Raw genomic sequence first — 27,798 nt, 5'->3', positions numbered from 1 at the left:
ATTACTGTACTCAAGTGTTTTTTGTTAATCACACAGAAATTGTAGGTTTGCACCTTTTTTTTTAAACTGGTCCCTACAGTCTGAGTAGCCATTTTGTCTCCTCTTCAGCAGCATCAGCTGGTAATGAAAACAATAACCTCCTGTCAAGGTTGTTACCCTGTTTTACAGAGTCACAGTTTGATGACGAGGGGTCACTGTCTTGTTATAGGCACTGACCTTAAGTATATATATATATATAATCATTTTATATATATATTTATATAAGTAAAAACTGTCAGTTTGGCATAGACCTCATACAGGAGTCTTGTTGACACAAACATGTCACTTTCTCAGGATGTAAACTATTTGTCACCAATGAAATTCTTTGTTACTTTTTACTTTCCCTGACGTCTTTACCTTTATCTTCTTTTTCTGATTTGTCTTTTTCATATTTCTCTTTGTCTGGCTTTGTTACGCTATCATAGGAAGGTGGAGAGGTTGTGGAAGGGGTCATATCTGTTTTTTCTGGAGTGGAGTTCTCATTTAGCTTATCGATAATCATATCTTCTTTGATAGGCAGGTCATCCTCATCTTTATCTTTATCTTGGTTAAACATACATGAAACTTTTTTAATTTTTTGCTTTAAAAGGTAATGTCTGAAAGCTCGCTGAATAATGACAGCAGATACTTCCTCTTGTTTTCGTTTTAATGTGGTTGTAATCGGTTCATAGGAGACTTTAGAAGGATTTGCTGCCATAAACCGATCTTCCATTTGTATTCGAAGTGTATCCATTTCTCCACTTTCCCCCAAAACACGCTTTGTAAAAGCAAACAAGATGTCAAGGCAGTGAATTCTGTCACCACTTACCATGGGAAGATCCATTGCAATAAGCTGAACTTTGTTTGGTTTTGCTATAAGAAGAGGAGGATCCAGTGAAGCTGCAAAATCAGATAGTTTACTGAACTCTATGAACTGGGTGGCGTCTGGATCAAACTTTTCCCAAACCTCATAGAACATCTCAAAGTCATCCTCACTCAGGGGCTCGGCACTTTCTTCTGTAGCAACACTGAAGTTCTCCAAAATAACAGCAATATACATGTTTACTACAACTAGAAATGAGATGATAATATAACTGACAAAAAAGAAAATCCCAACTGAAGGGTTACCACAGTCTCCTTTAACAGAGCTTCCTGGGTGATCTTTGTAAGGGTCACAGTCTGGTTCTCCACTGTTCAGAATTGGTGCTAGCAAACCATCCCAACCAGCTGATGTGGTAATTTGAAATAGGCAGATCATACTGTTGCCAAAAGTTTCAAAGTTGAACATGTCATCAATCCCAACTTCCCTCTTAACGTAGGCAAAGTTGGACATTCCAAATATAGCATAGATAAACATGACCAGGAAAAGCAGGAGACCTATGTTAAACAAAGCAGGAAGAGACATCATCAAAGCAAAAAGCAGAGTGCGGATTCCTTTAGCACCCTTAATGAGACGCAGGATTCGACCTATTCTGGCGAGTCGGATAACTCTGAACAAGGTGGGGGACACAAAATATTTTTCAATCAGGTCAGCTAGAAACATACCTGTTAAAAAATAAATTTGTTAGTAAACATATAATAAAATGTAACAGCAACTACTAAAGATTTATACTATTACATACCATGTTGACCAATGAGAAGTGAAACAAACGTATTCAAATAGCAGAAGTTTGCATTGTGGGCTTTTAGTTCATTTAACCAAACAGTTACAGTATGGTATGATATACAAATCTGAAAAATCCAACTAGAACTTCTGCAGCACTTTGCAGGATTTTGTAAAACTGCACCAAAGAGATTTGTACATTTTAGACGGTATCACTATATTTTTTCCTGGAACTGCTCCCCACTTATACACTACAATGATCTGTTAGTGAATAGAGCAGTGGATACTGAAGTTTACAGAATATGTTTCTGTTTAATTGTAATAGAACCAATCTAGATTAATCTGAAGGAAGTGCCCCTTTATAGTTTCTGGTAGTGTAATCCATTAAAATAAAATTATTTAAATTAAATATGCAAATTTAGACAGGTACTTAACTCTTTAATCACCAGTGAAATAATGTGACCAAATATTTAGTGGGAATCCCACAACAAGCCAGTATATAAATAAACCAGCAATGAAAAGGCTTCTTAGAAGAAAAAAGTGGCAGAAAATTTCTTTATTATGGCATCAGAGAAGCATAAAAACGGTGACCTTTTCAGCCACTCACAAGATAGCTATGGGTAAAATCCTGTTCCCAAAAAATAGGCCATAAAACCAGATAGTGGACTGAGGAATCCTGCAAGGTCGGAGAGATGAAATTGTATCCATTCCAGGCAGCCCGTTCTGCTCCTGTGCTCTAGATAGAGAAATAGGCCATTGGAACTACATATTTGTAGATCCACCTGCTCTGGCCCTGCTCTTCCCTTTGCCTCTCCTGAGTTAATGGGTAAAGAACCCTCAGATATAAGTGGCAGAAGTGGCTCTGCAGCAGGAATGGTGGGGGTGCTGACCTGCTATGTGGGGTCCTAGCATGCTGTCCACACTAAACAGTAAAACCAGACGGATTCTTCTGCTGTTAGTGTTGACTGTCATCTCAGGGTTGCAGGGCACAATTTCTCCCTGTGATTACCAATAATAAAATTCGTTCACTTTTGCCTCAAAACAGCCTTTCCATTTATTGGTTTGTTTCTATACTAGAGCGATATCCAATTTCTACTGCACTCAGAGTCATGGTCTAGTAGGGTTGCTAATTTTGTCTGGACGTATTCCTTAAGGTTTCATCACATGACATAATCTTGAATTAAAGATTAATCTTTAACTCCTGGAGACTCCAGGACAATCCTGGAAGCTTGGCAACCCTACAGTCTAATTTCTGATACTGAAAATGACAATCAATCAAATCTAATTGGTATAAAAACTTTAATACACAGTTCCTTTATTTCATGTACAATATGGAATAAAAAATTGGCAAACTAAAGAATCAGACTCTCTTCAAGTCAAATGTTAAGGAATTTTAAATTCCTAAAACAAATGTTCAATTTCCACTCTTTCAGTCCCTTCTTGAAAGTGAATTGTACTTACCTACTATGGAAAGAATGACAACTACAAAATCAAAAATGTTCCAGCCTATGGTGAAGTAGTAATAACGAAGTGAAATCAGTTTCAGAATACATTCTCCAGTGAAAAGGACAATGAACACAAGGTTAATCCACCATAAATTATCTTGCATCTCATCACTCTGGTTGTCTGTTTCTACCATCATGGTGACCATGTTAAGGCAGATAAGAATCATGATGCTGATGTCAAATACTTGTTTTGTCACAAAATCAAAGACCATGCCTTGGAATTTGTTCTGTGGGTAAAAAAGAATGCATCATGAATACACCTTGTGTATACATTTCATTCCCAAATTCATACAAATAACTAACTAAATCTACAGTTTCCTCATCTGTAAAATGGGGATAATGATACTGACCTCCTTTGTACTTGGAGATCTACTGATGAAAAGCACTATATATAGACTTGGCGAAATTCAATTTTTATTTTTTTATAATTTCAACAGATAACATCAAGGTTAATTTGTAAGCATTTTCTCAATTTTTATCAATTTAAATTTTCAGTCATAGAAAATTATGGGGGAATCAGACAATAGAAAGAATCAGACAATTATTTAATGACAGCAGACATTGAAATTCAAAAAATTAAAGTTTGATAACTGTTAAAACACAAATTGTCAACATCACATCAAAATATACAAAGTAATTATCCACAAATCAAACTCGAATAAGTTCTCAAGCAGAGTTTTTCTTACTTCGCCTATCAGTAAATTTTGATTTATTTTTGAAAAAATTTGAAAAAAAATTTCATTGGTTTGTGTGTACAGTGAAATTGACATTTACAGACATTTACCAATAAAAATCTAATCTTTCCAAGCCTAACTATATAGGAGCTAGGTATTATTATTATTATTATTATTAGTTGTACACTGAGGCCTGCATTTTAAGATAGCCTCCTTTTAATGTGCATTCACTTATTTGTGAATACACAGACATTTGCACACAAATTCAGTAGTAAGGCCTCCAAAGATTCTACTTATGCATATTAAAGGAAAGATTTTCAAAGCTACAAGATTTGGTTGTCTTACTGACATTCATTTTAATATATGGGCTTTAGTGATACAGCAGACTAAAAAAATGTTCAGCTTTGGCAAAACTGGCAAACAAGTTTTGCTTTTTGCCCACGGCCATCACTTCCCTTCCCTGGAAACCTATACAGGTCTCGGAGCTAAAGAAAATACAGCTTCCCTAAGAAATACTTCTTGTACCACTAATAAAATCTTCAGCCTCAATTAACTATAAAAACATTCATTAGAGAAAATCCTTCTGCCATCTGTGCAGCTGTTGAAGATATGCTGACAGCTGAACCAGTATGGTTCCACTGCACAAGGAGCAGAACAGGAATTGAAGGTCCTTTGCATGGGGAGAGTGCACACTTTGAGCAGTCCAGAGCTGTACTCGAGTTGCTCTCTAACTGACATTGCACAGGATGGAGGCTGGGGAAGAGAGAGGCTGAGAATCCTCCGTTTCATGGATACTCCAATTCTCTATATCCAAGAACAGGCATGTAAGAGACATGTGGAGTAGCCTCCACAGGACAGCTGCAAAGTCACTCTTGGCCTGAGAAGAGGATTTCTTCCTAAGGCCTTGACACATTTGGCACTCATGGTACTCGAGTTGTAAGTAAGTTGTTTTAGACAGATCAGTGGTTTGAAGGATGCGACCTACAATCCCACTAGTCTTCCAACAGATGTAGAGTGAGAATACAAAGCAAAAAGAAGGGTCCTCCACAACCAAGGAGGTTAATGAATACAAAAGAGAAAATTCATTTGGATTTAAAGAAAGACAAAGTTTGCTTTAGGTCAATTATTTTTCCTGCTTACAACTTAACCCAATACGTTATTTAAACAGTGTGTGGGGGAGGGAGGGAAATACTTTAATTCTTACCGCTGGCCTAGGTATAGGTTTTTGTGGCTTCTTTGAACCCAGCTTTTTCATTGCATTGTAATATTTCTTCTGTTCTTCTGTCATAAAGATGTCTTGGCCTCCAAAGTAAAGAAATGAGATCAAAACTAGTTACAACCATGTACCTCCATTGATTACCTATAGCCACCATCACACATTAGTATTATCACTCCTGTTCAGAGTCTCAGCAGAAATCAAGGACTGAATGGGCATAAAGACTGGCTTGCTCTCTCATCTTTCTTATTTTTATTGTCATTATATTTTGGGAGCTGCTAACAAGTCCTGAATTTAGGTTGCCTAACACTTTCCATTCCAAAAGATTTTTGCAACTTTTTCTTTGAGAAGCTCTCAAAAGTCCAGTGTTTGCAGTAGGCCTTTGATGTTTTGCAGGGGGAATGCACTTAGGCAACAGATGTGCGCTGTCTTTGTCCCATGCAAGTCCTTCAGCTTTTGCCCAGACATGAATGTTAAAAAATTCAACTTCCCTTCTCTGGTTTTTGCTCCTCAGGAAAAATTTGGCAAAATGCCTAAATAATAAGTAAAAATGAATATTCTATGGCTGGGTTCATGCCCTTGCCAAAGCAGCAGCACATACTGTACTGGCTACACCCAGAAGCTGCCAATGAAGGCATAGTGGAATGTTGCAGGGGTGAAGAGGGCCAGGCTGGACTCCCTTCCCTCCTAGACCTAGCACAACATGGTCTCAGCAGCCCTTTCCTCTCCACCCACAGAGTCACCACATGGGACAGGAGCTCCCCCAACCGGAGAATGTGGGCCAGCAAAGACAGCCAAGTCAGACTGGGTTCCCCCATGCCAACAAACCCTTGGAGTCAGCACTCCTTCCTCCCCTTCTGGGATAATAGCCTTTTCCTGCTGTCAGCTAATGTATTTAATCCTGTAGCTCAAGTAGTGATAGTATTTATTCAGCACTGCAGCAAAAATTAAGACTCAGTACAGTACAAAGAAGGATAACATGGTCTTACAACTAAGATTTACATGTCTACATTTGGTTGCTCTCAGACATGGAGGCAATGTAGCCAACATTTTTTTTATTGCTTGATTTGGCCATTTAAATCTTTAGCCTTTTTTATGATACAACACCTTTACGTTGATTATCTTTTTTCTTTTTCTGTTTTGGTTATATATGCTCATGTGTATGGTTTTCCGAATTCATCCATCCTGCTACATTACATGGAATGAATACAGTTAAACCTGATTACATTACATACTGCATGTTACAGCAAGTGATAATAAATGTTCACCATAAAGAGTAAAAAGTATAATATTTTTCTGACCTGAAGTCACTACAGTAATTCATTGTATGGTAGGCACCAAAACAAGCAATATTTTTGTATTTAGCTTTCTTTTCAGAACAGTGACGAAATACTTATCTTCTTTTTTTGCTGGTTGAAATTATCTATGATGACACCAATGAAAAGGTTCAGGGTAAAGAATGATCCAAAGATGATGAAGATGACAAAGTAAAGATACATGTACAGGTTGTCCTCATACTTAGGCTGATCCAATACCTACAAAACATGCACAATGTCAAGCTATAGTATCGGGGTGAACAATGTGCGTCAAAAGCCTTATTTGTTATATAAAGCCTAAGGCTCTATTATTCTGACTCATGCGCCTTATGAACTAGGCTCCGTATACTCTGATTCTGAAGCTCCAGAATTCACCTCCTTGCCACAGAACTCTGTTCCAGAATCTGAGCTTTCATTAAAAAATAAAGTTTCTAGTCCCGATGGTTGTTGGAAAAACCCTGAAAATGTGAAATGAGTGTGAACAAATGCCGCGTCACCTGCCTCAATCTATAGACAACCTGAAACAATAGCTCTAAGACAGGGTAGTCAATAGGTGGACCGCAGGCCAAATCCACACTGCCGGATGCTTTTGAACAGACTCTGAAAACTTTGTATTTATTCATTATTAATTATTAATTATTATTATTATTATTATTGTTGTTGTTGCTGTTATTATTTTTGTATTATTTTCTCTGGAGTCTGGACCTTGACCAAGAAATTTGGACCTTGACAAAAAATAACTGATTACCCCTGCTCTAAGAGGTGTGAACTGTTCCATTCTTCTCCGTCAGGTTCTTGTGGATTCTGCAATTCCAATGGCAAACACTCTGATGTTTTTCCAAGATACCATGGAGTTCACCATTTCTGCCACAGAATCTGGCATGTTAATATAGCTAGGCTCCAGACATTTTGTTTTCCTTTCCTGCCAAGACCTCCCTTCAGTTGCCACTTTCTTACCATTTTTAACTCTAACAGGGAGTTAATAGGATAAAAGGGCACACCCCCTGCATAGTTTCATGGAGCAAGGAAGCAGGAAGTTAGGGAGCCAGAATGGAGCACAGCTTGTAGCCTGGGAGCAGAGGGAGAAAGAAGGATAAACTGATGAGCTATGTGGAGCACAGAACAGTACAGGAACTGAGACCTGAGGAGTGGAGCCAAGCTGCTTGGAAAACAACCACATCCTTGAAAATAATCATTGTTGCAAATAATTGCCCACAAATTTTCCATCAATGAGTGTTTCCAAGTATGAATCATAGCCTATTGAGTGTTTGCTCAGGAGCCAAGGGTATTTCATGGCAAAATAATAAGTTAAAGTTACTGTGGAATTTGGTCTAGCTGTGCCACATAGTATACGGGACCTTAAAAGATCTTCCCCAATCTCCTTTTCTTTTGTATTTTCATGCTCTTTGCTACCTGTTCTGCTTTATGGAACTATATAGCTCCATATTATCTCATTTCCAGTATCACTCAAGTAAGATATCAGTTACATTACTAGGATCACAGAGTTCATGCAATCAAAACAATGGCTCAAGGTAATATGCTTACCTTTCGAGAATCCACAGCTGCATACATTATATCCATCCATCCTTTAAATGTGGCCTGTAAACAGAACACATGTGCTTAATTTCTGCTGTTCTAGAAAATGGCTAATTGGAGACACCGTTTATGAACTGAAGAACAACTATATTCATATTCATTTTAAAATACTGGTATGGTGCAAGATTAATATTTGGCTTTCGCCTTGTATCTGGTTGTTTTGTATACAAGAATTGTAAACAATTATAATAAATATGCAATCCGGCTAAATGCAGTACCTAATCTTTTACTACAAGGAATAATATATCTATTAAAAATTCTCATCTGAATATGCACTATTGGAAACAAAGATACATTTTGTGGGGGGGATGTATCATGGTCTATATGATGTAAGCTCTGCTCCTGACTTTCAGAGTTAAGGCTGAGTTGGTTTTTGCACTTAAATATATATGTGTGTGCGCACAGTGTGTGTTTACAGCCATGTGTATACAGCTGTGACCCAAAGAATAACCACGGATATAGTCAGTATAATAAATATGCATACATACATATAGATATAGATAGATATTTAACTGCAAAAGCCAACTCAGCCTTAACTGTGAAATCAAGAGCAGTGCTTACATCATATAAACCATAATACACCACACACACACAAAATACATTTTTATTTCTGATAGCATGTATTCAGATGAGAATTTTTAACAGATATATTATCCTCTATAGTAAAAGATTAGGTATTGCATTTAGCTGAATGCATATTTATTATACTGAATACATCCATAGTTATACTTTGTGTCACAGCTGTATATACATGGTTATAAAACAAACTCTGCACATCACCAGTTCTGGTGCTCAAACAAACTATGCACTCCACAGTAACAATGGTTACTCCATACAACTCACTGCACAGTTCAGGGCCCATTAACCTCTTCTGCAGCAATCCCACCACACATCCTCCTTGCAGTGAAAGAGAAAGCATGCTGAAGCATGGATAGTGCATGTGTTAAGCCCAGAGACCAATTGCTCCACGAGCTGGACACTTAAATAGGTTACTCTGCAGTCATTTGAGTGCATGGGAATCACTTCACCTCTAGATCAGGAGTAACTAGTTTGTCCTACGATTGCTACAGATGGGTTGCTACCAGTAATTACAAGAGGTAAATATAGATAAAGTAACTTATTATATATGGTGAATTATGTCCCCCAAACTTGCACCATAAGGGAGAAGTAGTAGTCATGGCAATATGAGCCTAAAGTAAGAAAATATTCCAGATTTGAATTGATAGATTCTCAGGGCTTTTAGAATTGTCAAGAAGAAACAAAGCAGACCAAAAGGTGTCCAAGAGGTGATAAGCATGTTTGCATGTAATGGTTTGATTCCATGTCTTTTAGAAATGAGTAAGTATTTGTCTAATATTTATAAGTTTACACAATGTATTTTGAAACTTGTTTTTTAAAGCAAAGGTACAAGTATAAGAAAAAACAAATAGCATCCCCAAAAGTTAAAGCCGTAGTGCTTCAGAGTCCAAGCCACACCCAGTGCTCCTCATTGAGCCTTGGAAACACCACCTCCTCTTTCGTGTCCCAGTAAGTTCTGATCATGCAAACTAGGCGACCAATCAGCTCTCCTATTTCCTATCATGTATTCAAGCCTCCCATCCTTCCTCAAAGGGACCCCGCACCACTACCACTCAGTTCCACTACTCCTTTCCAGAACATCTCAGTACCCTTGATTTTTGCTTTTTATTCTATCTTTAGTTGTGTGATGTTAGCCATATAATTTTAATAGCATATACGCTTACCAAACTTACTCTCCATAATACAGGGAGCCAACATAGCCAGTTGAACTGGCAAGCTGGAAGTGAGTCCCAGGTATGTAAAGGAAGAGACAATGAATATTGTAAGCGTCCATTTCTGCTTGCTTGAGATCTCTTCCACAGCCAGATATGTATGTCTGTATGTATCTGTCTTTTTAAAAATTGTGCTCAGCATTCCTACTATATGTAAGGATTTTCATGGCACAGTAGTAAACAAAGTATTTTTTTAAGTGCAGAACAGGGTTACTTAGTGACAAAAACATTGAGAAATTACTCTTTACTACAAGTAAACAATAAGAAACATATTAAAGAGTGGTCACTTACTACTTGAAGCAGAGAAAGATAGCCAAGTCCTACATTATCAAAGTTTACTTTAACGTTTTTCCATCTGGCAGTTTCATTGTTGTTTATGAGGTCCTCACATTGACTATAATTGTTGATTTGGCTGATATCAAACCTCTCATCATTTGTGGTATTAACACAATAGTAGAATTTGCCAGCAAACAGATTTACTCCCATGATGCTGAAGATTAGCCAGAATATAAGACAAACAAGAAGCACATTCATAATGGATGGAATTGCTCCTAAGAGGGCATTCACAACGACCTAGCATATAAATAAAAGGAAAATAGTGGAAAAAGTGTGAGAATAAGTATAGCAATAAAATAATTAGATATTTTATCAATTTTAATCAACCTTTCTTAAAATTAATACAGTATTTTAATTCTGTTTGCACTCTGCTTTTCAATTGGTGAAAGTAACTCATAAAATTAATTTAACAACCAAAAGATGAACAAACTTCACCTAGGTAGAAAGGAAAAAAAGTATAAAATAAATAAAAACCTGATAGTGGTAGGATGTTGCCTTAATTTGAATACTCTAATAAAAGAAAAAAAGAGATACATGTTAAACACAGACATAAAGGAAAATCTATAAAAATGTAGCAATCATAGGTTTAAAGAAAGAATGATGACATGAAGAACTAATTATGAAAAGGACGTAGCAAAAATAGAAAAAAACCATGAAGATTTAATTCTTTAAGATTGTTTAATTTATGTAACTCTAAAATCTGTGCACATATTTCTTGTCTTATTTATTCATGCATTATTCTTCTAAAGACCAGTAGCAACCTTTACATTAAAAAGAGCAAAATCAAAGTGTATATTATGTGTTTAGTTGGATAAGCAGTCCATTTCAAAATTCAGTCTAAACAACATTGTCACTGAGTGTAATTAATTTTAAATAAATAGGAAATTAGGAGAAGTCAGAATATTAATATGAACATCTTAAGGAAGTATGGTGGTAGTTAATACAAATGGAAAAGCAGGTAGGTACCCAAACAAGAATACTCAGCAACAGTTAAGACTTAGAGGAGGAGACTTAATTTTATTCCCACTTGACTTCAGTGGGAACAGAATCAGGCCCAAATGTAGCAACATGTAAGAATGCGTTATTGTTAGCCAAAGTATTTAAGGGCTTTTACAAATATGCCAGGGTAAAAAAAAACAGTAGGGAGAAAGTAGGGCCACTAAAAAGGATGAGGTGGGTTTACTTAATGTTTAGATTAATAATGATTGAAAAAAGGGTTAAGATAATTAACACTTGTAAAAAATCTGTCTGTAAACCAGAATAATAAAGAAAAGAAACAAACAATTAGGGCCCAATCCAACTGCTACAGAAGTCAATGGAAAGACAATGGCAGCTGGATCAGACTGCTAGAAAATAAGAGAGATTTTGTAAAACACCTAAAGAAAAAAGATCAGCTAAGAGAATATCTGATAAATGTGAACATATGCAAATTAGTCAGTCCATATGATATGGATCTTAGGACAAATTACTGCTCTGTAAGTCTAACTAATGTCTGTCCCTAATGAAATAAGATGATGAAAGAATAAGTAACAACATATGAATTGGGTAGATGATGTCTAGTGGGTACTATGGCAATTGTTATTAGGTATGATCTTATATTAAACCTTTGTTAATAATCCTGAAGAGGAGCATACTAATCATGCTAACAAAGCTGATACTAAATTGAGAGCAGATGCACATGCTAGTGAGGATAAAGAAGTAATACGAAGAGACCTAGAAATATTTTTAAAATGGGCCAAAAATAGCAAAATGACATTTAATTTAAGAAATGTATGGTAATGTATTTTGGGAAAAATAATATGAAACTCAGATATTTGAAGTGGTGGAGAAATTTGAAAAGCGTTAATGCTGAAAGTACTAGCGATGACTGTGGACAGAAAATTAGACATGAGTTAGCACTATGATATTAAAACACTAAGATAGAAAAGAGAGCACCAAAAAAGGCCAATCATACTGGCAGCAAAACTGTCAGTGCAATTTTGGGCTTCCAGGCAGATGCACTGTGGCATGCAAGAAAGAGGTAATTAATAGTGGCTCTGGTGTAACCCCCCCACCTAAAATTCAAATTACTTTTAGACACATAACCAGAAATATATTTATAAATAAGAGGGCTATCACAGGATGAAATTAAGAGTACCTTCCTGATGGTAAAATCTATTAAGATGTGGAATAGTGTCCAAAAGAAATGGAGGAAGTCTCTTTGCCTGGTACACTTAAAAGTTTATTGGACAAAACACTAGAAAAGGGGAAAGACAGTGAACTAATCAGAAGTTTCTGAGCAGGGATATCATGGGCCCATTAAAATGAAAGGCTCGTTGTCCAGCTTAAAAAAGGTATAAATGGAAACAATTTTGCATTGGCAGTGAAATGGACTTGATGATGGGATAGCTCTTTTCCACCTCAAACTTTTAGAATTCTATTAATTAAGTAGGAATAACATCATCAGAGCGTAAATCAAAATGAAATACGCAGAGATTATAGGTGAACAGACCTAAAAAAAATTATTTCAGCATCTTTCCTCAAAGCACTTTACAAAGACCAATAATTAGCCTTACAATATCCCTAGCTAAATATTATTTACAGATGAGGATACTGGGGCACAGATTAAGATGTTAAGTTACTTACTCAAGGCTTACATAAAAATTCTGTGGCAGACCCAGAACTAGAACCTATATCTAAAAATGTCCAGGGTTGTGTCTTATCATTCCTCTCTGGCATATAACAGAAATGTATTATTAGCTGAAGTCTGGCAGTTTGGATCAAGATGGTGTGTTGCATCAAGAGATGGCTCAGATACATTAAAGATGGGTCAGCTGTAATTTGTTCCTTTTTCAGGAAATTTGGTGCAGCTCATGGGTTCCCGATAAGCTGCCACTGCAGCCCTCAGCTGGGAAAAGTTTGATACCCTTCTATATGCTGTTGAGAGCCCATATGAGCATCAAAGGAGACTTCAGCACATGGGTGCTTTTTGAAGTAAAGGGGAAAATTAAGATAATTTTCTAGGAAACTATCTCAGAAAACATGTTGCTTTTTCTAATTCTGATAGCATCTTATGGCTTTGTAGCCATTTTCAGTTTTCTGGTGAAAAACTTGGATTTATCACTTACATGCAAAGATAGGCTAGAAATAGTGTATAATATTTAATACGTAAGCCTTATTGATATTTCTTCTCCACATGAGCTGGTTGTTTGTGGTAAATAACAATACTACAATGGAAGAAGGAAATCTTTATGGTGGTTACAGTTTGGATTACACGTAGCAGAAGCTCTGTTTGCATCCTAGTAATTAAAACACTTTAGTAAATGGGGAAAAGTAATGAACTAGTTAGAGGTTTTTGAGTGGGAATATGATGGACCAATTCAAAGGAAAGGCTCATTGTCCAAGTTAAATGAAATATAAAATAAAAGTCTCCATGCGTTTTCAGGCTTGATCCTATCATCTGTAATAAGAGTTCATACAGTCTTGATTAACTGTCATTTCCAACAGGGATTCTGGTACTGGGAAAAAGACATTTTTCACTATGCGAGTCAGGGCCCAATCAGTCTACTGAGTAAATCAAAAAAGCAATCTAATGAGTTCTGGGTCCAAACTGCGGCCACTGGGAGCAGTCCTTTATTTGTTCCAGTTGTCATTAAACATAGGTTCTGCAATCACATCCAAAGCAAAGAAGCCTAGACCAGCGGGTGTTTGTCTGTTCCCACAATTGGCTTACTGTAACATGGCAAAAGGAACACAAAACAGATCACAATTCTGAGGGAAAAAATGGTTTACAACAATGGACAGAACAAAGGTTCTACAGATGTTCTATCAAAAGCAAAATCTACCAGCTGTCAGGCTTGCATAAAACCTGAAACTCTGTTTAATCAATGCATCTCTGGATACAGTCAGCATTTGTTGTATAGGGTCAGTGTTTTTTGCCCATTTGTCCATATTTAGCTTTACAACTGAAGTTCTTTTTTTTTTTGGAGCCACATTACTACAATCCTTCACTGTATGAAAATGTAGTAATGTGACTTCAAAGCCTGAGATGGAAAACAAATAATGCAGCATTAATAAAATAATTATGTTCACTCCAGAAATTATCAATAGCAATTATAAATTGCTAAAATTACTTAGGTGGTTATACTCAATGATAGAGAGTGTACTTATTGATATATTAAGATTTCATATGTTGTGGATTGTTTTCTAGTATTGACAATATTGTGCCTAATTTGATGTCACACATACATTATTATTATTAATATTATAGCCATTATTTATACTGATAGCACTGATTATTCATTTTTAGTCTCTATAAAATAAAGGGACTTTTGGTATGAGTCCATTTATAATAATTATCATAATTTATGGAATATTACTTTGCCAAAACCAAAACTTATCTAAAACTAAAATAAGAAAAGTTAAAAATTCAAAATGCTGTCTATATCAGTAACTGTGAAAACCTTTTCTTCTAACACAAGTGTGTTATTTGTTTCTCACTGGAACACATAATATGTAGGTGAGAACTGTAGTTTAAGGAAATTTGGCCTAAATTTTTTGATCTGCATAAAAGGGCAAAAATGAGAAATGACCTAGATAGATAATTAATTTTACAACTAATTTAAAACAGTTTCTGGGGCCCAAATACAGTCCTTGAATGTTCGGGTAAAGAGAAAACCACTGGCTTGGGAATATTGTGCCTGTACAAGGCATTATATCTCATGGGCTTTGGGGAGGAGGGGAAGTATACTGGGCAATGGCATTTCCTATGCCTTCATGGCTCCCCACCCACCAATCCTATATGTTTCTTTTGGGGAGCTACATGTTTATGACAGAACTAGTTAGCCTCACCACTTGCATGCATCTGCAGGTAAGTTAAAGGGGTCCTTGACCCTATCCTTTCTCTAGCACTATTTTGTTTGTTGATGTCAACATGTTTACACTCATAACAGTAAAAAGTACAAATTCTAAGAAAATCAAAGATTTCTAGTATGACATCTGGTAATTTAAAATCAAAATAGTATGGTTAAAAAAGAAGAAAAACATACTACAAAACATAATTGGAAATTGCTAATGTAAATCATTAATATAAATCAGAATAACAAGAGACTTTGTCATTCACCAGTAGGGCATAGAGGATTATGTAAGGACTTTCCCCAGTCCCATACTGGATAGATGTGTGTCAGCCACTTCTTCAGCCTTCTCACAATGTTCCAGCAGAACTCTCTCCTTGGTTGGTGATATGGGTGTAGAGTGGCAGGGCTTTTCCCTTGGGAGGGTGTGACAGTCTACACTATTAAGGTTACCAGGTTTACAAAATTATGATAAATCTGTTACAAGTATGCCTTGTGAGGTATCATTGGAAAAGTCATAGTCTGACGATTACTGTCCTGTTAACATGTGTGTATCATGAGTGTATATGGAGTTATGAAATTTTGCTATATGTTTTTTACTGAAACATGTGAGTCTGGAGAATGCCCACAGACTAGTTCTTTACAAATAACAAAAGAACTATAAACAAAGGACTGGCATGTCTTTCCTGGAGACACCTGGAACTGCAGGTATACAAAAGGTGCAAGCAAGAATTAGCAATTCATGTGACTGAGTGCAGAGCACCTTGCTAACTCATGGGGCCTTTCCAGTAAAAAGAGTCAGGATATGAAAAGGGGGAACAAAGGCCCCCAGCCACCTCTCTCCTCCCACATCTCTACTGAACCAAGATTGCTTGTAGAAGATTGGTCCCAGGCTGGGAAAGGACCCCTGCCTGTGTACTAAGAACTGTGAACTGCCTGCAACGTCCAGATGGGTGAGAAAAGTTGTGTGCTTCTAATTTAGCCTTGGTAAAATTTAGGAAACAGCTTGCAGTTTTTATCTTTTATTTCTTTTTGTAACCAATTCTGATCTACTATGCCTACACTACTTACAATCATGTAGACTCTATCTTTCTGTAGTTAATAAACTTATTTTGATGTTTTATCTAAATCAGTGTGTCTTTGGCTGAAGGGCTTGGGGAATTTACTCAGGTTAATAAGGTATGGTGCATATTCATTTTCTTTGATAAAATAACAGACTTTATGAGCTTGTATTGCTCAGTAAGTAGCTGAGCAGCACAAAGCAGTACATTTCTGGAGTGCAGGGGATATGTGGGGGTTGCCCTATATACAATTCAAGAGTGGATGGGCATAGCACTCTGGTATATATCTAGGGGTGAAGGGTGATTTGTATGCTAGAGGCTGGGGTGAGTGGGCAGAGTGGCAGCTCACACAGCATAGTATACATCAGACTGGAGAATTAGGGCGCACAGCAATTCTACAGTCCAGATTTTATCCTGGGGGATGTCACAGAGGGGTACTCAGACCTATGGAAATTAACAGTTCAGCAATAATGTTGAAATAATTTCATATCTGAAATCAGTGATCAGAGACCTTTAGGACTCATTCAGAGGTAGCTCCCATTGATTTTGGTGGGCATTTTGGCTGTAAAAATAAGAGGGTGAAGGATTTGGTCAAGTTATAGATATTTTGAAATACTTTCCAACATTTTAAGTGATATTTAAAAAATTAAGCATATTCTTAACCAAATCTTTTAAGATCTCATGACCATTGACATTTTCACTTAAAAATAGGACTGCGCCATTTCATAAGCATAATAATTCCATGCATCAGGGAGAATCATTATGAAGATATAAAGGATCTGTTATGTGGGGAAGGCATTTGGCCTCAGGCATTGTATCTCATTACACCCATGGTGTAGCTCTCTCTCTCACAGTTGCATGCCCAGTGATGTGTTTTCCTTCCATAATTGCTGCATTTCCACAGATGACCTACTTTTTCCTTTTTCAGTGTGAGTCCTGAAGCTATAGCACCAGCTCAAATTATGAATCTTTGACAAAGCACAAAATGTAAAACAAAGCATCAAGGAAAATATTGGGCTAGATACATCCTGTCTTCCATTAGTGTAAAAATTGGTGGACAAGTTCCTGGCAGCAAAAAGTTCTCCTGGGAAAACAAACCATCAGCGCAGAAAGAGGTCACTGACTAAACAAAAAAGAAGACAATGGAGGGCCATCACTGATCAGCAATGAATGATGCTGGTCATGAAATAGGAATAGCCACTTCATGAGTCAGCACAACCCTTAAGTGTACTGCAGTTTGCCTGATGACTCATCTGTAAATTAAAGTTTCTTCTTTCCAGCAAGAACATTCACTGAAAGTGTTAGTGGAAACACCACATGGCCTCCTTCAAGGTGAATCCCTTCTGTGACTCAATGGGCCTTGCTGGTCCACACTGTATCAGGATGTGTGGTAAATTGGGCTATAAAGAATAACTTGGCAGACTTTTAAAATGTGTAAAGAGGAATTTCCTGCACAGATATAAATAACACTATATTAATGCTCACTGGAAGTAAGTATCAGCATAATACTCATTGGTAAATAATATTGTATTGTAATATTGCTATTTCATAGATTCACAGATTTTAAGGCCAGAAGGGACCATTATGACATATAGTTTGAACTTCCCCATAACATAAGCCATAGAACCTCACTCAGTAATTTCTTCATCAATCCCATCATTTGAATTTGATCTATCTGAGACATTTTGATTTAAAGTCTTGATTTAAAGACTTCAAGTGACGAAGAATCCATCACGTCCATAGATAATTTATTCTAGTGGTTAATTACCTCACTCTTAATTGCACCTTATTTCTAGTCTGAATTTATCTAGGTTCAGCCACTGGATCTCATTATGCTATTTTTTTACCATCAGAAATCTCTCCCCCATGTAGATACTAGTAGACAGTGATCAGGTCAGTAGACTGTATTCAAATAATAGTGATCTAGGAAGAATTTACAACAGTGTAGGTAGCATGGGGTTCAGAGTCAGATTCAATCCTTTATGAAAGGCAGTGCTTTCCCCCTTGCTATTCTTTACTCTTCCACTGTAGCTCCTTACTACACATATAAAACATTTTATTATTTAACACTCATAAGTATTTTATGGATTATCATTTTAGTGGAAATATTGAGGACATGTGCTTTTCCAGTATGGTTAGACATAAGCAAAGTTATAGATGGAAAAGATCTGTTAGGTTTGAAGTAAGGAGCATAAGGTCCTTGGGGCTCCTCAGTTCCAGCGTGTCTCTGGAGGTGCAGAGGAATACACCTCTATCAAAAGTAGGTGTATGTTCTAGCAAGTCTGAGCAGAGTCAGGTATTTCAAAACAGTTGGCTGGGAAAGTTTGTGGAAGGTTTGCTCGACAAGACAAACCTCTTCCTGCAACAACTGCTTGAAGTCACAACACAAGATACAATATTTTCAGATATTTAAAATATTATATATTGGGTGGGTGCAAACTTTTTCACAGAGAACTCTTGGGGTGAACTTTTAAACTTTCTGACTTGTCAACTGTGATGCTGGGAGACCAGATGCCAGGTCATGCCTAGGCCTCACTGAACACTGACAGATGCATAGCAGAAAACCAGTTTGGATCACGTACGTGTTAACATTATTAAAATATATGTAAAGTTTATAAGAATGTGTTTAGTGTTTGGAATTTATGAAATGCTTGTGAGCTGCTGCATACATTAATCTCACTTACAATATCCATGTTATAACCCAAGTTATAAGGTAATTAAGGGTTTGTTTTTTAACTGTAAAAGTGTTTGCTATGAAACTGGACATCCCCATAGTCAAAAGAGAAGCATTACCAAGTGTGAAATGCTAGTTTTCCATAAGAGATGTCATCTCCTGCCCAACAAAAGACGGCCTATAGACACCATACGAACCACTGTGGAACATCAGTGGACAAAAGGCTTTGTTGATTGCTCCACACACAAACAAAGAGGGGACATGCACAAACCCTCAACCCACCACAGTTTGAACTCTGAGGAAATGGAATAAGAATCCATGACCATTATCCTGCTTGGAATTTGTAGAGGGCAATGTTTCTAAGCATAATGGATCCCCGAGATGCTTAGCATGGGTTAGACCTAAAGGACATGTAGAACTTGCACATTACAGCAGCTTCTATTACTTTTTGAATTCTAAGACTGCAAAACATTTGTGTGTATATGTTTACCTGCTTTAACCTTGTAAATAACTCTCATTTCTTTTTCCTACTTAATAAAGGGTTAATTAGTTCATTATAGGATTGGCTATAAACATAGTCTGTGGTGTGAGATCTATGGTACAATTGACCTAGAGTAAGTGACTGGTCCTTTGGGACTGGGAGTAACCTAAATATTATTGTCATTTTTGCTGGAAGGACCATTTATCACAAAGGCAGGCTTTCCTGGGGGGGGAGCAATATAGACTGGAATGCCCAAAGGTACAAGGTTGTTATAGTGCTTGAGGAGTTCACACCTGACACTTGGTTGGTCAAATCTAATTATAGAATACACAACCAGTTTGGGGTTTGTGCCCTGATCAGGACCAGCTCTAGGCACCAGCAAAGCAAGCACGTGCTGGGGGTGGCACAATTCCAGGGGCGGCATTCCAGCCATCCTTTTTGTTTTGTTTTGTTTGTTGCTTGGGCGGCATTCCAGCCACCCCCCCTTTTTTTTTCCATCTTGGGCAGTTGTGCTCTCGGAGCTTGGGGTAGCAAATTTTTTGCTTCGGGTGGCAAAAAACCTAGAGCCGGCCCTGGCCTGGGTTCGTAATAGTCAGCCCTGAGATTGGCATGCATGGTCATGAGCCACACCAGGCAGCCTGACATCAACAAATACCCTAGAAAAATTGATGTCACAGAGCTGTGCTGAAGAAATTAAGAAGCTTCACAATTAGTTTGATAAATGGTTCAAAGACCATCAAAGATATTAAATTGTTTTGTAGATTGATTTTCAGATGAACCTACAGAAGATGAGTCCAATGTTGATAAATGCAAAGTAATGCATATTGGAAAACACAATCCCAACTATACATACAAAATGATGGGGTCTAAATTAGCTGTTACCACTCAAGAAAGAGATCTTGGAGTCGTTGTGGATAGTTCTCAGAAAACATCCGCACAATGTGCAGTGGCAATCAAAAAAGCTAATAGAATATTAGGCACTATTAGGAAAAGAATAAATAATAAGACAGAAACTATCATAATACCTCTATATAAATCCCTGGTACACCCACACCTTGAATACTATGTGCAGTTCTGGTTACCCCATTTCAAAAAGATATATTAGAATTGGAAAAGGTGAAGAGAAGGGCAACAAAAATTGTTAGAGATATGGAACAACTTCCGCATGAGGAGTGATTAAAAAGACTGGCACTTTTCAGCGTGGAAAAGAGATGACTGAGAAGGGATATGGTAGAGATCTATAAAATATTGACTGGTATGGAGAAAGTGAATAAGGAACTGTTATTTACTCCTTTACTTAACACATGAACCAGGGGTCACCGAATGAAATTAATAGGCAGCAGGTTTAAAACAAACAAAGGAAGTATTTCTTCACACAACCTGTGGAATAGGGGATGTTGTGAAGGCCAAAACTATAACAGGATTAAAAAAAGAATGAGATAACTTCATGGAGGATATGCCCATCAATGGCTATTAACCAAAATGCCCAGGGATGCAAACCCATGCTCTGAGTGTCCCTAGCCTCTGTTTGCCAGAAGCTGGGAGTGGACAACAGGGGATGGATCACTCAATGATTGTCTGTTCCGTTCATTCCCTCTGAAGCATTTGGCATTGGCCACTGTCAGAAGACAGGATACTGGGTTAGATGAGCCATTGGTCTGACTCAGAATGGTCGTTCTTACGTTCTTAGGACTAATTTATGTAATGAAAACACAAAGATCCAAACTTCTAACAAAAACATATTACAACACATGAGGTGGGAACTATATGGGATCAATTCAACTTTAACTTAGTACTGTACTATAGTTTTAGGAATTCACAATACATCCATGCAGTTGATAAGTCCTAGAGACCTACAGGAAAATTCCAAATCAGGTGGGAGGTAAAATAACCTACATGAGCATATTAATGTATGTTATATCATATGAATGTACATAAGCAACTGAAGCCTTTTGCTTATCTGTTAGTGATAAATATGCAAGACATAAGATAATAGTGCAACATTTCTGCATGGATTTGTGATTCCCTATTCTGCATGCATGGTTTCTTTTTAGGCATGCATTATTTCAGGTTCTTTCATTTTATCTTACCCTCATCCCTTCAAATCGTGACAAGGCTCTTAGAGGTCTCAAGGCTCTTAATGTCCTAAGTGATTTAATCGCGCCAAGTTCTGAGTAGCCCAAGGCATTAGCTGTTAAGCTAACCAAAGAGACCTACATAAAAACAGAAAAGCAATAATGCTCATTCATCTTGTATACCCTCCTATACATATGCAAGGAATGGTGTGTGCCATGAACTTCCCAAGAAGAACGAAGGTTGTATCTCTTTCTCCAGGAATCATTCTATAACCTAGAAGAGATCTTTTAAGTCACCCAAAGTAGAACAGTAGTGTGTTACATGACACCTGTCATTGAAATCCTGTTGGCACAAGGATATAAATGCTTTATAAGTTCACACATAATTCTCAATATTCAGCGGAAATGAAGTCATACAGATAAAAAGAAGCTCCAAAAATGCATCTGAATTTGAACTGCCAGTTTAGGATAGGACTTTTCAGAAAGTCCACAGATCTTGACAGTAATCCAAAAACTCTCAAGGACCAAATACAGACATGGTGTAAACAGTCACAATAGACAAGGATTAATTTGGCCCACAGTCAATAGTGACTTTCTAGTATCCAAAGTGTCTCACTCAAGAGCCATTGCTAGCAGAGCTGTTCAGAATTTTTGGCATTGTTGAAGACTGACAAATGAGAAATTTCTTATCTGATAATTTTCTGTTAGCAACTTCTCTCTGAATTCATTACTAATGGGCTAATCCTCCCCTCCCCCCCCAAAACTGTGGAATTCGGAAATGGTCTGATGTAGCTGCTGGAGGCTACAGAACTAAATTTTGTCCTTCAGCTTTGGTCACCAGAAGAGTTCTTCCACAGACAAAGAAACATTCCAGTAATCAATTATTAGCATTAAGACAAACTTGATATGACATATTAAATTGACCTTAAGAAAATATAAGTCTAAGACTCCTTTTAGAGAACAATTTCAATTTATATTCCAGTCATTTACCAGTCTACCAAGGTGGGTTGAATTCAGGGACAAATGGCTAACAGACATAAATTCATCAGGTAAAACATTTCTCATTCCGTTACACAGCTTTTCTCTTCATTCATTACTAATGGAAAGTAGTGAGCAATGAATCCCAGAAGTAGGAAGGGAAAGAACTATTATAGTAGAACAACAGGCAGGAAAGGAAGTTACTGCCATATAAAGCAAGAGCTTTATAAACTAAGTAGTTATGTGGGAACCAACCAAGTAGCACCCTCATACGAAACAATGCCTTTGTGAAGGAATGGAAAATTACTTTGCAAATCTTCCTCAGATGAGGCTCATATACTTCGTTGCCCCCCACCCTGCCCCCGAGATTTCTGTAAATAGTTTCTCAGATGCCTAGCATGCCAACTAGTGTCAGATATTTACATCTTGCCTGTAGGAACCTTGAGGCCCTAAGGCCTTGGCATTTCAGATAGAAGGAGATTAACAGGATACAATAGGCATACGTATTCCATATGCTTCAGATGTATCTTTAGCGATCTAGCTTGAGAGCCCATTCTTGCCACAACCTTCCAAGGATTAGAGAAAAATGATGGGAGAACTATTTCTCAGGAATTGTGAAAAGAGGAATTTATCTTGATCAGAAAGGTTTGTGGACCTACATGAATAGCATTTTCCTTTTAACAAAAGCAGTGTGTTTCTTGCATGTACAATGTAGCTATCTATCAATTACGAAGTGCCTTCTTGGCTAGTGGAGGTTTAGGAGGAGGACCACAACTCTCTCTCTTTTCCTCTTTTCTGTATCCTTTACATGAACTATCTTGAAAGGCAGCAGATTCTTTTCTACCCAGGACACTATTTCTATTGCCACAGAGAACCTTTGACCTCTGGTTACTCTCTGGTTTTGGAAGTGATATAAACATGCATGCCTCAATCATAAGCCAATCTGTCATGAGAGGTAAGAGGAGGCTTCCTCTGCAAGTACGATAATTGCCCACTATGTGGTTTCTTGCATCTTCTACTGATGTAGTTAGTACTGGTCACTGTCACAGACTGAACTTGGTGGACCACTGTTTTGATCCCATATGGTCATGTGTGGGGTTTTTTTTCTTTTTTTGAGGACACTCAACAGAGGTGTTGAAGTTAGCCAAAAGCATGTGTACTACAAAACATTGGAAATTTTTCCATATTGAGTATGCTAAGTTCTAGAGTGAAAGTTGGCTTGGCTTTCAGCATTTTGTTTGTCCTTATCTGGCAACAAAGGGACATTGAAATGCAGTCTGAGAATGACACCTAATTTTGCACTGTATCAAGTGCACGATCCTATGTCCTCGGAAGGAATTTCAGCAGGTACATTTTGAGAAACTCACTCAAGGGATGAAGCTGATGCATGGCACCAATAATCCTAGCCATTGGAGAGAACTTATCCCTCCGGAAATGATTGATGCAATGTAATTTTAGATCTTTGCTAATCTTCACCATTATGGTAAAATTATTACCATACCCATGTCTCTTTTGGTATCTGGGTGAGCAATTCTCTGCATTAGGATCAAAAACTCTTCTTGGTTTTCAAGAACTGGTGGCTATGAATCCTTTCCAGCAGCTGTTCATTTATGAATGGGTCTGTTTCTCTGTTCATACTGATTAGCATGTTGTCTATGCATGGTTATAGGTGCATATTGTGCAACCTTTGCCTTGCTGTGAGAACAACAGCCACTGAGAACTCTGGGTGCAGAGGGTGAATCAGAAGGACAAGTCTTGGATAGGAATTGTGAGGTCTCATACACAAATGTTCTTTGTGTCTTTGTTATGATGAGGATTTTGTTGATTTGGAGGAAAGTTTATCAAGGTTTCCTTGGAGGCTTCTGCTCCAGATTTTTCCCTCTGCCAGGGTAATACTCCCTTCAAGGATATCCTTGGAGTTGCTATGCTGGCTCTAAAAGTGTGGGTTGAGGCTTCTTTGCAATCTCAGCTACTACTTTCTCTAATGTTTAGCCAGATAGCTCCTTGCTATAAGTTTGAATGAACAGATATCCATTTAGGATAAACAATGGCTATTTATGGGTATAACATGACTGTCTTGTAGCTACCAAGTCAGAATCTATGCATTGTCACAAATCACATCAAGGGTTTGACCAAGAGAGAACCAGAAATGTCTCGCTCCGAGCAAGTATCATACTTCTAGACAATGAGCCTCTTGTTTGCCACAAAATAGGTTTTCTTTACTAAATAAAATAAAAATAAAAAGACTTTGGTCTGAATGGCTTTAGCTGAGACTTTGAAATTGCTGTGCAGTGTGTCATCACTCATATAGTCTGTGGGGTCTTTTAGAAGGAATTCCCCTTCCAAAGGTGTGACTCTGTCTTTCATTGGTGGAGCTACTGCTGTACCAACCTTAAGCTCCCCAAATTTATGAAATGTCTTTGTTTTTATATAAACATTTTAGTTTAACCTCTGTTTAATTAGATATCCTCATCTGAATCTTATGATGCCCTCAAAGGAGACAGTGACAGGAAAACATGCATCTAATAAAAAGGAAGTTATTTTATTAATATTGAGTTCCTTGCAAACCACTGACTGACACCCTCTCCTCACAAAGTCCAGAAGGATTTTTTGTTGATGCATCTGTGGTATTTCTTCCTTTGGCTGATTACAGGGGGAGGTAGTACACTATTCATCTTGGCATAGGGACCACACAACAGAGGGAGGTGACTGGTCTCAGTTGTGAAAGTAGCTGGCTAGATATCCGGGAACAAGAAAGGCTGCCAGTTTGTTCCCAAAGGCTGGCTAGCATCCAAGTAAGTACTGTAGAAGCAACCTACTACCACTTGAGGCTTTACACAGTAAATCAGGATCTCTTTGAATGTGGGAAAGGATTTCTCCCTTACCCTACTGTAATCCCATGAAGGTGCAGATTTGTGGGGAGTGGAATCTTCATGTGTCTGGAACAAGTGCTCCTAAGGCTTAAATGTGGAGCCAGCCTGTGGAGCAAGGGAGGGATGGAGCGTAAGAGTCTGAGCCTCTTTCCTTGGCGGAGCAGGGTTTATAGCTGATGATCAGAAGGCACAATTCCCATTCCACTGCTGCCTGCAATCTGAGCCCTTTTCCTGGCAGAAGGCCCTTGGGCTGAAAGCCAGACAGGCACATCTTCCATTAGGCTGCAGCCTGAACACAAGGACTAGGATTCTCACATGCCTGGATATGCTGCAGGGTGCAGGAGGGACGGTGAGCATGACAGAACACTGTGAAAAAGGCACTGTATAGGAGAAAAGCCCCAGCAAACACTCTCTCAGGGGAAGTATGCAAAGGACATACTTCCCTTTGCCTTTCTGGGAACCAGAGTCTTGGACGTTTGTAGGACTTACCCCTGAGTATAAAGAGAATCCCCCAATTCATAGTAGGAGGAGGGGAAGCTGTATAGGTGCCCTGCTTCTTTCCCCAGGGAACTGAGGCCACACTTCAGTATCTCGGGGGGAAGGGGCGGGCGCCTCTGGATTCTGTCAGGGTTTATTTTCCTCCTCCAGTTCAGTTCTGTTCCAGGACTTACCCTCTGAGTGTGCTGGATAGCTTCCTCCCTATCCTTAGACACTTTCCCCAAAAGCTCAGAAATACCTGATTGAGCTTTTCTGTATTGGAGCTGCAACTCCTCAGGGAACGGTGGGGATGTGACATGTGGGACCAACTCTGAGCCCCGTACCCCGGCAGTGCAAGAAGGCACTGCCTGGCTGGGAACATGCAGGGCATAGTTCACCCTCTCTAGATTCTGTAAGTGTTGCTTCACATAAGGAACACCACTTAGATTTAAGCCAGGTGTTTGCAGGACAGCTCTGCCATAACTAAGTGGGTGCAGAGGAGTTCATCAGGGAGGCACTGCAGTGTCAGGTCCACCAATGTTGTTATTTACATGATCCGGGGGTCGAGGAGAAGGAGGAGGAAGATTCTAAGTTGCAGCTGCACAAAAAAAAGTAAAATAAAGGTTTTAAAACAAAATGGTCGGGAGAAACTGAACTGCCAACTTTTTCCACGGTCAGAGGCAGAAAATCTGGTAAGCTGAGCTGAAGGGCAGAGCTTAGTCCTGAAGTCTCCAGCAACACTGGACTGCCTTTGAGTTCCATGGGTGGGGGGATAGCCCATTACTAATGAATGAGGAGATAAGCTGTGCAACAGAATCAATATTTAAATAAATGATATTCTATTATTGTTTAACAGTGCAATTAAAACTGTGATTAATCACAATTAATTTTTTTAATCGTTTGACAGCCCGAGTTGTGACACCTAGGACACATATAGGTCCTATATAGTACCCGGGGAATTCTCCTGCAACCCCTAAGAGACTTTTTCTGGCCCGGGTATGCTGCTGCAGGAAAAAGCAGGGGACTGTGTTTTACTTTGAGATTATACTGATTAAGGAGTAGAGAATTTATCACAACTGTGGTTAGAGTATTAAAAAAAAGCCCCCCCAAAGAAACATGTTAACAAATATTAAAAATCCATACATTATAAAAATCACGATGATAAATGACATTCTTTCAAAGTGAAAAAAGGAAGAAAAAAAGTATAAATGTACATTAATTAATGTACATTTATAACATAATAAAATGTCCAAAGAATATCAGCGAAATGTTCAAAGCTACTGTTGACTTTCAGTAATTTTTGCCTTCAAAATTGGAACTACTGGGGCCATATTGTGCTGAAAGTTTTTAAACAGCGCTCCACACTGGAATAAACTGAGAGTTTGGTTTAAAAATCAATTACACAAGATAAGCGAGATATAATATTGTGAATTATGGAGCATGATGGACTTGTAACACAGTGTATAAAAGAGAATACATACATCAACAATCAGGAAGTCCAGCCAGCACCAGGCATTAGTGAAATAGGTTTGAAAACCATAAGCCACCCATTTTAGAAGCATTTCCAGAATGAAGATGTAAGTGAAGACCTTATCAGCATATTCCAGCATGGTCTTGATAGTCTTGCGCTGTTCAATGTATATGTCTTCAAAAGCCTGTGAACAAAATATTTGTATATGAAGTGCTTATATGACTTAACAATTTGCTATGTAAGTCAAAGGAGCTGAGAAAAATATCCAGTATGCTTTTTTTGTAAGGTGGTGTGCATATAACAGACCATAGTTTCCCCACTATCCACACATACTTTCTCTTCCCAGTTAGAACAGGAGGCACCATTTCTTCTTCACTTTTTATAACACATTCCTTCCTTTCAGGCCTATTATTAGAGCCCTGGAAATCCGTGGACCATTTCTCCGGATTGTGGCTTGGATGCGGATACAAATTTTGTATCCACACAGGGCTCTGCAGCATACACTCTCCCAAATGGAGCAGCTGTCACCCAGCCCTCAGGCTCCAGCTCGTCTCTCTGAATTATGCAGCAGCAGGCTGTAATATGTGGCTACAGCTTGTTGGGCATTCTGCTCGGGCGGAGAAGGTAAACTACAACTCCCAGAAGGCGGTGCAAACATATGCTCCTATGGCGAGCCAAGCGCCAAGTGCATTAGAGTTGTCGTGGCTGTGTAAGGGTGTCTGAGCCCCACACTGGAGGGCAGTGCTGCACACGAGGTCCCAGGTTTGTAGCTTCCCTGGCTGGAGCGGGAAAAGAGGTATGGTGGGAGCAGAGCGTGCGGCG

General features: G+C 38.2%; 1 protein-coding gene across 5 annotated transcripts in view; it reads right to left on the bottom strand.

Annotated features, from left to right (window-relative positions):
* Positions 1–367: 367 nt before the first annotated feature.
* Positions 368–27,798, bottom strand: part of LOC144272510 (sodium channel protein type 2 subunit alpha) — a 95,834-nt gene continuing 68,403 nt past the window's right edge. For all 5 annotated transcript variants that reach the window (XM_077830647.1, XM_077830650.1, XM_077830646.1 and 2 more), the window contains exons 19-26: positions 26,987–27,160; positions 21,193–21,315; positions 10,010–10,291; positions 7,878–7,931; positions 6,414–6,551; positions 5,005–5,109; positions 3,083–3,353; positions 368–1,563 (exon numbers count right to left, since the gene is read on the bottom strand). In XM_077830647.1, the coding sequence (XP_077686773.1) occupies positions 368–1,563; positions 3,083–3,353; positions 5,005–5,109; positions 6,414–6,551; positions 7,878–7,931; positions 10,010–10,291; positions 21,193–21,315; positions 26,987–27,160 (2,343 nt within the window). The remainder of the gene's footprint in view (positions 1,564–3,082; positions 3,354–5,004; positions 5,110–6,413; positions 6,552–7,877; positions 7,932–10,009; positions 10,292–21,192; positions 21,316–26,986; positions 27,161–27,798) is intronic.

The sequence above is a fragment of the Eretmochelys imbricata genome, chromosome 11 (assembly GCF_965152235.1).
Source record: "Eretmochelys imbricata isolate rEreImb1 chromosome 11, rEreImb1.hap1, whole genome shotgun sequence".
In the NCBI taxonomy this organism is placed as follows: domain Eukaryota; kingdom Metazoa; phylum Chordata; order Testudines; family Cheloniidae; genus Eretmochelys; species Eretmochelys imbricata.
The sequence above is the reverse complement of the archived record's forward strand: the minus strand, read 5'-3'. Positions and strand labels throughout refer to the sequence as shown.